This window comes from Anabrus simplex, chromosome 2 (assembly GCF_040414725.1).
Source record: "Anabrus simplex isolate iqAnaSimp1 chromosome 2, ASM4041472v1, whole genome shotgun sequence".
Taxonomy (NCBI): domain Eukaryota; kingdom Metazoa; phylum Arthropoda; class Insecta; order Orthoptera; family Tettigoniidae; genus Anabrus; species Anabrus simplex.
Genome location: NC_090266.1, coordinates 957,774,984 through 957,792,115, shown reverse-complemented (window position 1 = coordinate 957,792,115; position 17,132 = coordinate 957,774,984). Strand labels below are relative to the sequence as shown.

The 17,132-nt window shown below is 35.0% G+C and overlaps 1 protein-coding gene across 1 annotated transcript in view; it reads left to right on the top strand.

The window, feature by feature from the left end:
• Window positions 1-17,132, top strand: part of Elk (Eag-like K[+] channel) — an 826,503-nt gene that overhangs the window by 583,363 nt on the left and 226,008 nt on the right. The window contains exon 8 of the mRNA XM_068226348.1: window positions 8,688-8,887. Coding sequence (XP_068082449.1) covers window positions 8,688-8,887 — 200 coding nt within the window. The remainder of the gene's footprint in view (window positions 1-8,687; window positions 8,888-17,132) is intronic.

The following is a 17,132-nucleotide window of genomic DNA, read 5'->3' as shown; positions in this document are numbered from 1 at the left end:
TAATCCATTGGGAAATTATTGAACAGTTTTCAACAGAACTTTCACACTGTAATGACAGGAATTGGAGGTAATAGTGTGCCCTGAGACACCCTTTATTTCTAAACGGGCTGTGCGATGAGGGGTGCGCAGCTGTGAGCTTGCACATGGGTGATAGTGGGTTCTATCATCAGCCCTGAAGATGGTTTCTTGTGGTGAGGTATTTCTTGACTCACTCACTAACTTTAAAAAATATAAAATCTGAATTATAATGAAAAATATTAAAATTAATATTCATTAAATAAAATACGCAATCATCGGACCCTGTACTTGCACTTAGTTCTTACCTGATTACTTACACATACACTATTTGATGGGCGCCAGCTTCAACTCAATGCAGCAATAAGAGAATGAGATTGTTGAATATCTCTAGGGTGTGGGGTAATAAGCATACTTTTGACAACATACCATACAGGTTCTGGGAAAAGGAGATTGTCGTTTTGTTTCCCCATTAAATTTGAGGTTATCTAATTCTACCATTGAAATAAAATAATAAATTAATTTGATGGAACAAAATATATTCTTTAAATTGTATAAAAATAATAACTTTGCTGTGACAAATCAGATGAAAATATAAAATTATGGTATTACAACTGAAAGAAACTAGACATTGATTTGAATTCCTCTTGACCGGACATTTAAAAATGATACAAGAAATTCATCCCTTACTGGTTTACTTGACTGTACCTTCAACACTGTGTGTGTAATTATGACGTATTCCTTTGAGTTGGAGTTTGCTGTAGGTGTATCAAGCCTAATTTGGTGATGTATCCTTTTTGTTTCACTGACGACTAAGTATCCATGTGACTGCTGCTTCTCCATCCAGATGATTGACTACTATCATCTCAGTACAACACTTCATGGCAAGTGTCTCCATCCGTACGACTTCAAGGCAAGTCTCTCACTCCAACTGAACTGACCGACTGAGGTCTCACCTTCCAATTGACTATCTCACTGTTCACCATCCATTTGACTTAAGCTATAAGACGCTGGTCCTAGTATTTATAACAATTAGTTGACACACCTATGCAGTATCCAGAAATAACTATAATATTACTCCCACCCAGTGACAAATGTTACATACAATGGTGAAAATGCCTAGGGCACTCAAGGAACTTTCCCAAAAAATGAACTCATCGCTAAATGCACACAATGACAGAGCGATGACTCGGCAGTTAAGCTAGCAGTATTATACAATATCGTAATGTCACAAGTTATTACACACAATAGATCCACTTATCATACAGCAACTCTCACTGTACATGTCTTGAACGTCAATCCACACACACATACATACGCAATAATTTAACTACAATCACGCAAGTGATAATGATTACAAAATTGAATTGAATAATAATAGTTATAATAATAATAATAATAATAATAATAATAATAATAATAATAATAATACAGATATCATCTGATAACAGGATTTGAACCATTACAATTCACCTCCCTCATAATTAAATCAAAGAACAAAGAATTGATTGATTTATGAACAACATAATATATATAACACTGACACATATAAACAATTTAAATGAGTATACAACAATAAGTTTCTTTTGTTTCACGTCAATACATTTGATAAAATATCACTTATATGAGAACTCTTCTAGCACATTGTCATCATAGATAACAGTTTAGTGTCCCGTTCTACAATTCTCAACAATTCACAAGAGTATAGCACTAATTGTAACACATACAAGTAATTTTAAATGAATATACAACATTCCTTTTTTTAACATATCAAAACATTTTATGCAATATCACTTATTTGAGAACTTTTCTTGCATATTGTCATCACAAGTAACTGTCCAATGTTTCGTTCTCTCCTTGTCATACAATACATGACAATGTAGCACTTATTTTTCCATGTACCGGAGTTTATTGCACCAGTACAACACTTGATCACACGCAAATTCACAGATGTTAGTTTTATTTAGCCAGTTTCTTAAAAAAAAATCATCTTACTAATATCACAACAAATCTCACGTGAAGTACTTCTTTAAATTTTTAATGTTACAAGTACCGACAATCTTCCCTTCCTGAACTTTTAGAAAATATGCACACTTCCTGATACGGCTCACAATCGTGAAATACCCCTGATACAAAAGAAAGAATTTAGACATATTTCCCGCCTCTGCAGATGATGAAAATGGAACTTGAATAGCACTTTGTCACTCAAACTGGATGAATTTTGCCCTTATTAACTTACATATCTCAATAGATCCATCCTTCCTGGCAACAACAATTAAAGGATTAAGACTATGGCTACAAGATGGTTCAGTTATTCTGTAATCCAGTATAATGTCTATTTGTTCTATGACGGCACTAGCATATTTAAGTGGAATGGGGTACTTACCTCCCACAAATGATGACTGGTCATATACTACAAATTTATGTTCACATACGTGTTTTTCCTGGCTTATCACTAAATACATCTCGATGCTCACCTAACATCGAACAAAATTACTCCTCCTGCAATTCACTCAAATTACCTCTCCCCACTGCCTCATACAGACTATCCCTCGGATCCTGGTTGTATAGACACGTGACACCCAACAAAACATTTCCTCTCACTAGGAACACCTTCACTTACCTCTCTTCAATCTTTAATAGAACACATGTCACCAACACTTACCTCAGATTCATCATAATTTACACTTACTTCTTTGCTAGTTTTCCCCCAGGACAAACACACACTAACTAAATCAAACTCTATTCTACCCCCATGATTTGCAACCAAGTCAGCTCCTAAAACAACTGAATACACAAGATTTGGTACAACAAGGCATGGCTGAATATTTACAGTTATATTAATCGTGATTGGTACTGCTATCATCTTATTTACTCTTTGTGACTTACTACCAACAGCTGTTATAATATCTAATTTTACCTTCACTTTTCTTCTCCATATCATAATTTCTATCATCGGAGTTGCCACCTCAATACTTATAGTATATTCTCAGTATTAAAAGTACTCACATCACTTAACAGTTCACTTCTTACGTCTAACTTACTGCTACCATTAATCACTCTATTAACTATGACTATATCATTACTTATGATATCTCACTTAACATTATTTAGGTCACAATCACACTATACTCTTAAATCTACTTTCACTATATAACTCTTATACTACATACCTGTTCAACTTCTACCTTTGGCCTGTCCACTTAACTTATTTTATCCATTCCCTGTGAGTTTGAAATACTCTGGCTTGATAACAACTCCTGGATAACATTCCTATTTAGCCTATCATTATCTCTCTGATAACTCAAATTGCTATGCATCCCATCTTCAGATTGTCTCTGGTAACTCTGCTGACCCCCATCACTATTAACATTACTATCAGTCCTCATATTAGGCCTATTATTATCTCTCTGATAACTCAAGTTCATATGCCTCCCATTTTTGGATTGTCTCTGGTTACTCTTCTGACCCCTATCACCATCAGCATGACTCTTAATCCTTTGCTGATCATGATTACTACCTCTCCTCTGATACTCAGCTAACATTTTCCCCCCTCTCTCTACTATACTACTTTCACTAGACATCATGCATTCTCTCTCGCATCCTTGTACACATTCCTCCCAAATCCTGTCAATGAACTTCTCTTTAACTTCTCCTAAAGCTGACATATTATTCCAGTATACTCGAAACCATATTTTACTTTCACCTATAAAAACACTCAATAAGATTTCCAGCACATATTCCCATTCAATAATATTATACCTCAACTTACTTGCAAATCTTTTCTCAACTAGTTGTACAAATTCTACAGGATTGAACTGTTTTCCAGAAAACATAGGTAATTCTTAATCCCTACTGAACAAACCACTCGTTACTACCACTTCTCCCGCTGTCTCACCTCTAAATTCCTGCCGTATCACTCCCTGATAGTTCAATTCTTCCTGTCTCTCTCTCTCTCTTCTCTCTCTCTCTCTCTCTCTCTCTCTCTCTCTCTCTCTCTCTCTCACCTCCAGTGATAGTGTTTCCCGTTTGTTCCTTAGTTCACTGACCTCCACACGTTTGCTTTCAATTTGTTCAATTCTACTAACCTGTTCCCTCGTATCTTCCCCAATTACATTGTAAATCTTGTCCAATCTTTTCTCGACCTCCTCATGAATTTCTTCCCGATTATTAGAAATCATATTACTTAACTGTACAATCTTGCTCCTGTCCTCTATACATATTCCTTTGACTTGTTCCGTCTGAGTATGAAGATTGCTCCGATCCAACTTCATTTCACCTCCAATTTTAACATAATCTTTATTTAACTTATTTTCTAATGATTAGTTACCTCTACTATCTTGGTATTTATTTTAAAATTTAGTGATTCACTTAACCCTTCTATTTTATCATTGATCGCACTGTTACTACTAATCAATTCTTCGATTTTACCACTTATAGAGTTTATCTGTTTATTACAATTTTCATTACCTACTATTACCAATCATTTCTTCCATTTTTCTACTTATAGAGTTAATCTGTTTATTACAATTTTCACTACTACTACTACTACTACTACTGGTAATTAATTTTTCCATCTGTTTCTTATTATTTTCATTACTACTACCAATCATTTGTTCCATTCATTTATTACTATTTCTGCTACTGGTATCAATATTTTCCTGCTTTCTACTACTGAGCTCAGTAAATCTGGCCATCAGCAAATTTATAAAATCTTGGTTCATCCCCCTGCGACTTCCTTTTGTGTTTCAGTGTGCTTCCCAACTTCTGCACTTTACTGAATTACCTCAGAACCTTCCATCGTGTTCATCTGCTCACTACTCTCAACCTCACCTTGGATGTTCATAGAAGCAATGACCTCCTTGTCACATAACTTATCATTGTCTTCCTTGTCCATCTTTGGTTCACTAGTAATAGTACGCGATCTCAAATTAATTTCCCTCTTCAAATCCCTTGACACACCACCAAAATACAAATATATATCACAAAATTACATTCCTCACATTTACGGGTTATAATTCCGTTGGCTTAATGAACTTAGGATATGCTGTAATTCAGAACAAGTTCTGAATGTATTCAAGTCTCACGTTGTGGTGACACTTCCTACTAAAAGGGTGTGGGGTAATAATGTTACTTTTGACAACATACCATATAGGTTCTGGAAAAGGAGATTGTCATTTTGTTCCCCCATTAAATTTGAGGTTATCTAATTCTACCATTGAAATAAAACGATAAATTAATTTGATAGAACAAAAATATTCTAAATTGTATAGAACAAATAGTAAGACTTGCTGCGATAAATCAGATGAAAATATAAAATTATGATATTACAACTGAAAGAAACTAGGCCTTGATTTGAATTCTCTTGACCGAACATTTAAAAATTATAAAAGAAATTTATCCCTCATTGGTTCACTTGACTGTACCTTCAACACATTGAGTGTAATTACGATGTATTCCTTTGAATTGGTGTTTGCTGTAGGTGTATCAAGCCTAATTTGGTGATGTATCCTTTTTGTTTTACTGACGACTAAGTATCCATGTGACTGCTACTTCTCAATCCAGATGACTGACTACTATCATCTCGGTACGACACTTCTTGGCAAGTGTCTCCATCCGTACGACTTCATGGCAAGTCTCTCCTTCTATATGACTTCATGGCAAATCTCTCTCTCTACAACTGAACTGACCCACTGAGGTCTCACCTTCCAATTGACTATCTCACAGTTCACCATCCATTTGACTTACGCTATAAGACACTGGTCCTAGTATTTATAACCATTAGTTGACACACCTAATCAATCTCCAGAAATAACTATATTACTCCCACCTGGCGACAAATGTTACATACAGTGGTGAAATTGTCTAGGGCACTCAAGGAAATTCCCAAAAAAAAGAGCTCATCACTAAATGCACACAGTGACAGAGTGATGACTCGGCAGTTACGCTAGCAGTGTTGCACAATATTGTAATGTCACAGATTATTACACACAATAGATCCACCTCTGTTATCATACAGCAACTCTCACTGTACATATCTTGAATGCCATTACACACACACATACATACGTAACAATTTAACTACAATCACACAAACGATAATGATTACAAAATTCAATTGAATAATAATAATAGTTATAATAATAATAATAATAATAATAATAATAATAATAATAATAATAATAATAATAATAATAATAATAATAATAAACAGATATCATCTTGTAACAGGATTTGAACTGTTACAGTGGTTTCCCATTTTCACACCAGGCAAATGCCAGGGCTGTACCTTAATTAAGGCCATGGTCACTTCCAAAAAAATTAAACATGTGATCGTGCTTTAATAAACACGTTCTTACATTTAGAGTACATAAGTAGCCTACTTTGTAAATTCTAACTTCCTCAGTCACTCATTGTAACACATGCACTAAGCATTTTATGTTAATCCACCTTTGTCCAACTCAAATTTCATGAAAAACAATAGGAGTTATATGAGCTACAACATTTGAAACCCTATTTTTCATTAAAAAAGTAATTCACTACAGCATCCAAAAGAAAGATTATCTGAAGGAGTTTAATAAGAATATTTTATTTGATGCAATAGACAGCAATTAGACTTTGGGATCAGTGCTATGAAGTCTTATAAAACCTATTCCATCCCTTTTACTTTTACATGCTGATAATTTATTACCATAAAATATCAAAACAGAGGACTGTTGAATGATTTACTGTATATTAAATGTTGCTTACTTTTTCTGTCATTTAGCTGATATGTATTTCAATATTTTAATGTTTCTTGCCTTCTATACTTCAAGGCTTTATGGCATATTGATTTTGTAATGGATACTACAACTCTTGAAATTCAGAGTATTGTCAAACTTATTTACCTACTCTTAAGTTGTCTATGAGTGTCAGAAAAATTTAACAACAATTTTCTACTTATAATAGCATATTGATCTCTGCATGGTAAAACATGCCTATGTGGCCACTTTCACATAGCAGTTACCTCAAAAAATGGCCTTTTCTTCCCTGGTACTCATTAATTTTACCATAAGGCCTGTGTTAATATCCTCTTCTTTAAGCAGTCATGTGTCACTGCAGTCACTGGCTAGATACATTTTACGAACTGACTAGAATGAAATAGTCAGTCATAAGCACTCTGAATACTTTGCTTATCCCTGAGACAGACACACAGTAATAAAATCAACCTTCTGCACATCTGGCCATCCAAAGAGTACTGTAGTTTCTCTTTTCTTGGGTTCAATAAATACCATAGTTTTTCGTTATCCTCTCTCCTCTGTAAGCTACCAGTAAACAGAGTTATAAATTACCTGTGACAGTGAAAGAGGTGGAGTGATTGAAGAAGCCAATAATATGAGAACTCATTTAAAAATGATTTTAGTTGGAATAATGTTTGAATAGGTGCACTAATGTTAGGTTTATTGGCAGTTTGGTGATTGAATTCAACTGTAGTATTGTATGATAAGTCTTGTTCAGTTGGTTTTTGAAGGAAGTGTAGGTGGTAAGAACGGTAGGGGTAGACCAAGGTATGAATATGACAAGCAGATTAGAGCAGATGTAAGATGCAATAGTTACATAGGAGTGAAAAGGTTAGCACAGGATAGGGTTGCATGGAAACCTGCATCAAACCAGTCTGTGGACTGATGACTCAAAAACAACAACAACAACAACATCAATAACATGATAAGTCAAGTGTTGTTCTAACATTGAAAGGAAGGAGAAAACTGATTCTCAAAAGGGAGAAAGGAATTTCTTTAAGGGAACCTGCCAAATGTCCCAGAGCACAAGTTAATAATGCAACAGTCAGCTACACTGTCACATTTTATATTAATGATATGGCAAGAGTTCAGACTTGCATCTGAACAAACAAATGTGTGCTGCTAAGAAGAGATGTGGAAATACAACAAAACAAACAACACTGGGAAAATTTATTGTAAATAAAATGAATTAAGAAGACTTCATTGTACAATACATCTGAAATAGCATGTGCTTTATAGCCTACACAGTACATGCTGTTTTTAATATATTGTAGGCCCTGCTGTAGCTAATCATGTGATGAAATAGACCTTTTCCCTGATTCCAAAATTTTTTAACCTTAATTCAGCAGCCACCTGTATCAATGACCATTTCTTTTGGAAGAATGACTGTTATGATATACTAACAATTTGTTGGTTGTTTTGATCCACCTTATTGAAAAGGATCAAAACAACCAACAAATTGTTAGTATATCATAGCATAGTTCAATACAGGTCTAATAATGAGATTAGTTACATGTAATAGAATGACTGTTGTCGGGTTTCACTGTATTTTACAAATTAATTTGACAGTCTTATCAATTTGATGGCTCCACTCCAGTGTTTTATGATTAATTTTATTCTAATTGTTCTGATGCCAATAAATTAGTACTTACCACAAATGATGATAAAACATAAATTACCATCAACAGTACCTAAGTGAGGAAAGACCATCAGTAAGACAACAGTTATGTGTTTATATGATATACTGCTGATGTTCTTTTGTATCAGTCTTTCATGAAGATTATACGTCTATATCCCAAAACTCATAACAAATGCACACTTACACTAACTTAATTTTGTTTTTGTTGTACCTGTACTGAATGTAAAATATGTTTTATTTTTTAAATCTTGCAGCTTTGATGCATGCTGTCGTGTTTGGAAATGTAACAGCCATTATCCAAAGAATGTACTCTCGGAGGTCTCTCTATCAGACAAAATGGAGAGATCTGAAGGATTTCCTTGCTCTACACCAGATCCCAAAGGAAATGAGACAGCGTATGGAGGATTATTTTCAGACAATGTGGTCCTTGAATCATGGCATAGATATTCATGAGGTGAGCATGATATTTATAAAATCAACTTTTGATCTTCATAAAGATGGCAGCATTTGTATTGAGAAATTAATGTAGATTATGACTGCTTTAGCAAATGTCATTGATTTCATAACTCTTATGTCTGAACTCAGTGATTTTTCATATATATCATGCTGATGGAAAATAATTTCTGTATATCTCTATGAAATTAATTTTATCCTTTTCAGTCTTGGAATAAAAAATGGACAGAAAATTTTGCATTTGAAAATTTCTAGATATATCATATACATTTATAAGTTTATTTTGACTGTCTAAATTGCTGTAAAACCATATTTAAGAACTGAGAAAAAAGTCTTGAAGTTCTGTTTCTGTGCACATTTGTACATTATGGTGGTTGAAAATGTTTGGAGATTTGTTTTATCTTCAAACATTCTTACTTTGGATACATCACCCCTTTTTTCTTGTAGATGACATGATTTTTATCCCTCTACATGAGGTATATTTTTTGGTGACATTTGCTTTATATGCTTTGGTATAAAGAATGGTATATGTATCTGTTAATTACTAAAGTTACCTGTGTCACCTTTTGTAAAAACACCAAAAAGAACCTATTAAGGAATTATAAGGCACTGATAAAAGCAGATATTTTAACAAATAGCATCATTAAGGAAAGAAGTACATCGTGAGCTTACAGTGACAGCTGTATAATAAATGGGTATTATAAGAGTAACTAGTGGAAGGAAAACAAATAAACAAACAAATTCATGAAAAGTAAGGTAGGAACTTCATTAGAAAATCATATTAGAATCAAGAAAACAACAGGTCAGTGTGGAAAGACGGAATGACAGAATGAAGAGAAAAGGATAAACATGGAAAGAGTAAGGACATTTTCCATACTTCCATAAAGGAGAGTTCTCTCCTTAACAATCCTTTCAATCCCTCTTACTACACTGACTTGTCAGTGTGTTTATTCTAATATGCGTATCTCTACAAGTTCTATCTTTCTGTGTAGGTACTGTTAGTTTGATTACTAGTTAACTTGTCTTGTGAAGACCACAACATAAATACTGTCATTGAAGAAAAGGAAGAAAACATGCACCAAGAAGGAGTTGTTTTGCTGCAAAACTTAACCTGCAGGTACATTTCAAGTAGATACGTAGATACTCAAATTAATATAGCCACATAATTAGTTGAGCAATCTTGCCTCCAGAGGCTGAGTACCTGCTGCCACCTATGAGGAGGCTCACAGAGACTACTCATATGTAGTGGAATATTACTTCCGATTGTGAAAAGCTCATCGCCCACTCAACATGCCTCTATGATGCAATCGAAGAGATTTTGCCTTGTTAACAGAGTTTGAAAAGGGGTGCATTATTTAAATGTGCGAGGGTGGATGATCGTAATCGGAGAATCACCTGCCACCTAGGCTGTTCTCGCCAGACTTTTAGTGCACGTAGGGAGATACAAGAGGGCATGCACACACGGTAACTGGACTCAGGACAACCTCGACTGAGAGGATCTCCTGATCTTCTGACAAGCACGAGCAAATCCATCCGTCACAATGCCGGTTCTCCAGGCACATGTAGCATCATTGTTACAGGCCCCTCTGTCTGCCTGAACCACTTCCAGGTTTAAGGAAATTTTATTTCATGGCAACCATTATGTGTCCTGTGACTGACATTCACCCACCATTATCTCTGTTTATATTGGTGCCATGAAAAAAAAAATTCTTGGTCTGTTACAGACTGGAACCATGTTCTCTGTAGTGACAAATCCAGTTTCACTTTGTGTAGTAATGACAGTCATGGTCATGCCTAGAGACCTCCTGGTCAGTGCCTCAATCTTACCTTTGCTGTGACACGAGACACTGTGTCCACTGCTGGTGTGTTGATCTGTGGTGAGGGCATCACATACGACAATCAGTCACCCCCAATAGTGATTTGAGGGACATTAATGGTACAGAAGTTTGTGCAGGATATCCTGTAGCCCCTCATGTATTACCCTCCATGGCAGGGCCATCGAGAGGTGTTTTGTAGCAAGATGATGCTTGTATACGGAAAAGAAAGGATTCCACCTGATCAAAACAATTTATTATACCTGTAGTCCTTACAGTACCAGTTTCTGCCTATTTGGTCATCATCAGCTGGCTAATGTTGATGTTTTGCATAAATTACATTACAATATCTGAAGGAGGTTCCCATCTTTGATGGCATATCCGGATATGTCTAATGGGGCATATAAGTTATGATTTATCATTTAAATTGCGGTACGTAAGTATGAATGACCTTCAGATTTAAGTTGTGATTGTAAAAATCTTCACCTAAACTTAAGAGCTAATCAGTTGTACAAACGCATAAAACAAATTACAATGTACTAAAAACATATGTAAAGCACTGATTAATGTTTAAGTCTTGCACATATCTTCTTCTTTCTTGGTAAAGTCTTGTGACTATGAAATATATCTGTTGATGCTAGTGTTTGTGAATGATAATATGATATAATGGAGTCTAAAACCTGGTGGGTTTAACTGTGCATATCTTGCATGCGCCTTCTTCTTGTAGTTGTCATGCTGTTAATCATAGATTTGCATTGGTTGATATTATGTTTGTAAGCAATGGCAAGTTTCTATGATGTATTGTATTTAGTTGGTTGATGGGTGTATTGTGATAAAACATTTGTTGTTAAAAGGTCTACTTTGGCTTCATGGTAGATAAAATCTTGTTCATTTGAGTTAGAAGCATAAGATGAAGATGTAGTCTTGTTTAGTTAAAATTCTGACAGCAGTAGTGGTTCCTATCTTGTCTATATTGTGTCCGGTATTATGGTTATTGCTGTTGTTGTGGCTGGGTAGTGCTCTGTTTCGGAACTCTCTGCGTACTGCTGCAGGTTCATCTTGGGCTTATGCCGGCTGTGAGGAGGGGTGTAGACGGAGGGGTAGGGGGATTGGTTGTTGTGGGGGCAGAGGCGGGGTTGGGTGTGTCACTAGGTGGTTTTGTGGCACGTGTTGTGCTCTCCTTATTGATTGTTTTGAGGTAGTCATTTTTTAGGGCAGGAATGACTTTGTTGGAGATAATATTGGTCTTTTCTGTAATATTACTTATATTGATTGGAATTAGCGTATTGATCTAAGGAAATGTAAAACTCTTCTGTTATATTGAGCAGGGGTCCTTTGGGATTTATGTTTAATATTTTCATATCATTTTTAATGTTCATAAAACTGTGTTTATATTCTTTGATGTATTGACCTTTAGCTGAGAAGTGGTTGCGCTTTATTGCATCAACTTTTCAAAATATCATAACAACCAATACTGAAACAGAAAACACTATACTAAAAATTCCGTACGAATTATAAGAAGAAATCGGACATGAAATTAATAAAAGGGTCCCACAATACATTAACAAAATCTATAACAACAAACCAAACAACACCACCATCAACACCACCATCAACAAATCACACATAAATAAGCTCAGCAGCAAGATAAAACAGAATAATTTACTTATTATGAAAGCTGATAAAGGCAACACCACAGTTATCATCAATAAGAATGATTACATAATAAAAACTAAAGAATGCCCCCAAGACAACACCTTCTCAATTAAACATAAAGACCCAAACAATAATATACAAAGAAATGTCAAAACCATACTCGAGAATACACACTTTCTTCTTACTGAAACAGAATCTTCAAAGCTTATAACAATGAACCCCCAACTATCAACCACTAAAGTCTATCCTATAATTCATAAGAAAATATCCCAATGAGACCTATTGTAAATTATACAAATAGCACAAGCTTTTGCAATTCATTCATAAATTCCTTAAGAAGCATTACTCTTTTTCAGCAAACAAAACAATACACAACTCAATAGATTTTTGCATTAGAACAAAAGCAGTAAAGATTGAACGACACTACTTCCTCGCTTCATTTGATATAAGAAAATATGTATCCAAATATTCCCATTAAACAAACTACAGAAATAATTGAATCTAACTTAAAGATCTACAGCAAGTTGAGTATTCTGGAAATAGAAGAATTTATGAAGCTACTACAATTTACCATCAGTAATAATTATTTTAAATTTTACAACACCATCCACCAACAGCAGGGCCTACCCATGGGTTTCCCAGCCTCAGGCAAACTAGCAGAAATTTATATAGACCACCTATAACACACATCAATCAATAAAATAGATCACACATTCTTCTGGTGTAGGTTTGTTGACGATATTTTTGTCATCATTGATAACAGATTCAATGATGTAAACATCATTCTAGACAAACTTACTACTTTGGACCCCCATATGGAATTCACCAAAGAAATCGAAAACAACCGCTCCCTAAACTACTTGGACCTAACAATAACCAGAAATGAAAACCACCTATCCTACAAAATCTACAGAAAACCCACACACACTTCAAACACCATGAAAACTGATTCCATCCATCCCAACGTTACATAAAAGAGCAGCTTATTTTAGCATGATACACAGAGCCTTCAATATATCATTAACAAAAGAAGACTTAAACAATGAACTACAACTTATCTATGACATAGCCAAATGGTCAATAAAATCATTCACAAAATTAAATCTCAACCCAAAACCAAATTAACAAAAATAGACAAACCCAAGAAAGATTACATATCTTTCACTTTCAACAACGCACACATATACCCCGTAACTAACCTTTTTAAAAAGTACAGCTTAAGAATAGCATTCAAAACCATGCACAATAACTCCAATATCATACACAATGTTAAAAGTGTTAATAACAACAACAACAACAACACCAACACCAACACCAACACCAACACCAACACCAACACCAACACCAACACCAACACCAACACCAACACCAACACCACCACGACTTTACCGCATCAAGTGCAATGATTGTGAAACAAGTTACATTGGACATACAGGCCGAAATTTTATAATCTGGTATAATGAACATCTAAACGCAACAAAGCACAACCACTTCTCAGCAATAGGCCAACACACTGAAGAATATAAGCACAGTTTTACGAACATGGAAAACGATATGAAAATATTTAACATAAATCCCAAAGGACCCCTGCTCAATATAACAGAAGAGTTTTACACTTTCTTAGAATCAATACGCTAATCCCAATTTCAATATAAATGATATTACAGAAAAGACCAATATTATCTTCAACAAAGTCATTCCCGCCATAAAAAACTACTACCTCAAAACAATCAATAAGCAGAGCACAACACGTGCCACAAAACCACCAAGTGACATGCCCAACCCTGCCTCTACCCCCACAACAACCAATCCCCCTACCCCTCCGTCTACACCCCTCCTCACAGCCGGCATAAGCCCACGATGAACCCGCAGCAGTACGCAGCGAGTTCTGAAACAGAGCACTACCCAACCACAACAACAGCAATAACCATAATACCAGCCACAGTATAGAAAAGAAAGGAACCACTACTGCTGTCAGAATTTTAACCAAACAAAACTACATCTTCATCTTATGCTTCTAATTTAAATGAACAAGATTTTATCTACCATGAAGCCAAAGAGGACCTTTTAACTACAAGTGTTTTATCACAATACACCCATCAACCAACTAAATACAATACATCGTAGAAACTCGCCATTGCTTACAAACATAATATCAACTGATGCAAATCTATGATTAACAGCACAACAACTACAAGAAGAAAGCACATGCAAGATATGCACAGTTAAACCCACCAGGTTTTAGACTCCATTATATCATATTATCATTCACGAACACTAGCATCAACAGATATATTTCATACTTACAAGACTTTACCAAGAAAGAAGAAGATATACGCAAGACTTAAACATTAATCAGTGCTTTAATATGTTTTTAGTACATTTTAATGTGTTTTTATGTGTTTGTGCAACTGATTAGCTCTTAAGTTTAGGTGAAGTTTTTTACAATCACAACTTAAATCTCAAAGTCATTCATACTTAACGTACCACAATTTAAACGATAAATCATAACTTAATGCCCCATTAGACATATTACGATATGCCATCAAAGATGGGAACCTCCTTCAGATATTGTAATGTAATTTATGCAAAACATCAAAATTAGCCAGCTGATGATGGCCAAATAGGCCAAAACCGGTACTGTAAGGACTACAGGTATATAAAATTGTATTAATCAGGTGGAATCCTTTCTTTTCCATATATGTGTAATCTATCAATATGGTCATGAAGCTCATAAATAATGAGATGATGCTTGACAGCACAAAGCAAGGGTATCGTAGGTATGCCTCCAATATATTGCGGTATTTCTGTGACCTGACAGACTTTCAGATTTATTGCCTATCAGCCATGTCGTGGACCTCCTGTTGCATCAACTTCAGCACCTAAGGACTTTACATGATCTAGGGGACAAGTTGAAGCAGATATGGACAGATATACTGCAAAATACCACACAAAACATATATGCCTCCATGACCACTCATACTGCATGTTGTACCCAAGACAAGGCTATTAGAAGGATGTTTTTCCTCTCCAACATTTCAGAGCTATGCAAAGGTGGATAATGCAGTTATGTTGTTACACTGGAACTGCTCCTCAGCACTTGAATTAGATGAAGGATTGCAAGAAACAGTTAAAGATACAGGTTATTGTATTATTTACGATAGAAATTATTTCCAGTTTCTATAAATCACTTCAGCAGTAACAACAGGAATGTGGGATTGTGAAGTTTATGATGGATCCCTATTACAAATTGATCCATCCAGTCTTACAAACCGATCTCTGACAGACTTCAAAATTCATGTTCAAATAAAATGCAAATGTCTGAGATTTTAATTTACTTGAATGCACACTGGATTTGTAATATTGCAAAGGACAGTTTTTTTTTAAAATCCTCCAAAGAATGGTTTCCATGTGAGAGTGATCTGATGACTCTGAATTACAGGGGCATAGCCGGGGGGAGGGGGGTGTTACTGGGGGTTAAATGGAATTTTTACAAACAGAAAAAGGAAACAGCAACTGACAATAAACAATAAATTAAATAAACATTCAGAGACATAATTGTAGAACCAACAGATCTGTAAGTCAAAAATATCAGTGCCCTTGTAATGACAAGTCATGGATGCACCTTCATTGTGTTCTACCGTCATTTTGTAACTATAAGCCCCCACCTCTTTCAGCCAATCCTGGCTACGCTCATGCTGGATTTAAATTAGTTATTTTCTTGTTGAAGGGAGTTCTGTAGTTCAGTTCATCTTAAATCTCCAGTAGCCTACATATTCTTTTAAAATTAAGTCTTGTACAACTGAAGATTACAAGATATGAGAATCATTCTGTATTGACAGTTTTCACTTTACAAAGAAAAATTTAATGTATCCTCCTAATCAATACACAACATAATTCCATCATTAAGTGGAGTAATAAAATTCAAACATGTTTCGACTTGTTTCAGCCATCTTCAGTGAAATAAGGGGGGTTAAAGTTATTTACATAGTACAATGTGCTGAAACATAATGAAGGAACAAATGAAAATCAAAAGAGACATGATAGAAACAAAAAACAATACAATATACAACATTTCTATCATTAGATGGAGCAATAAATAACTCGTTGGGACAAATTCAGTGAAAATAATGTTAATATTATACATAATTGAATCTAAAAAGTGTGTTAAATCTAAGAAGAAAAGAAATGAAAACAAATGATACAGGCGGAAATGAACAATAAGTGCTTACAATGAGGTTGCAGACGTCTTAGTCTAAAAATTTTGCAGTTTGATACAATTCAAAAACAGGACAAAATCACTGTGCTGAAAATTCAGAACTGACAGTCTGTCTTTGCAGAGTCACCATCACCACAAATGGCTAGGAGGGGAGCGGAAAAGCTTGAGAATCCAAGTTTGAAAGAAGACAACATGCCAGGTGAAATGTATGTGACAATGTAATGGAAAAACGCTGATGTATTTCAAACTTTAGAATAGCAGCATTCTCAGTTTCTTCTCAATTTAGTGGTACAATTCTAGATGATTGTTTCCAATGTTGGCTAGGTGTGTTTGCCTTATTTTAAATGGTTGGAAGGGTAGTGACAAAATTGAGAAGCTGTGTTAGAGAAGATAACAGGTGTATGGTAAACCGTCTGTGACCATAGTGGAAACTGTCAATGAAGTACCAATCTGTAATGGAAAAAATGAGATTGTGTGAGAAACTTGGGCTGATAAGTAAAAAGTGTGAAATGAGTATGAATAAACTTTAAACTTATGGTACTTAATAGGTGGATGTC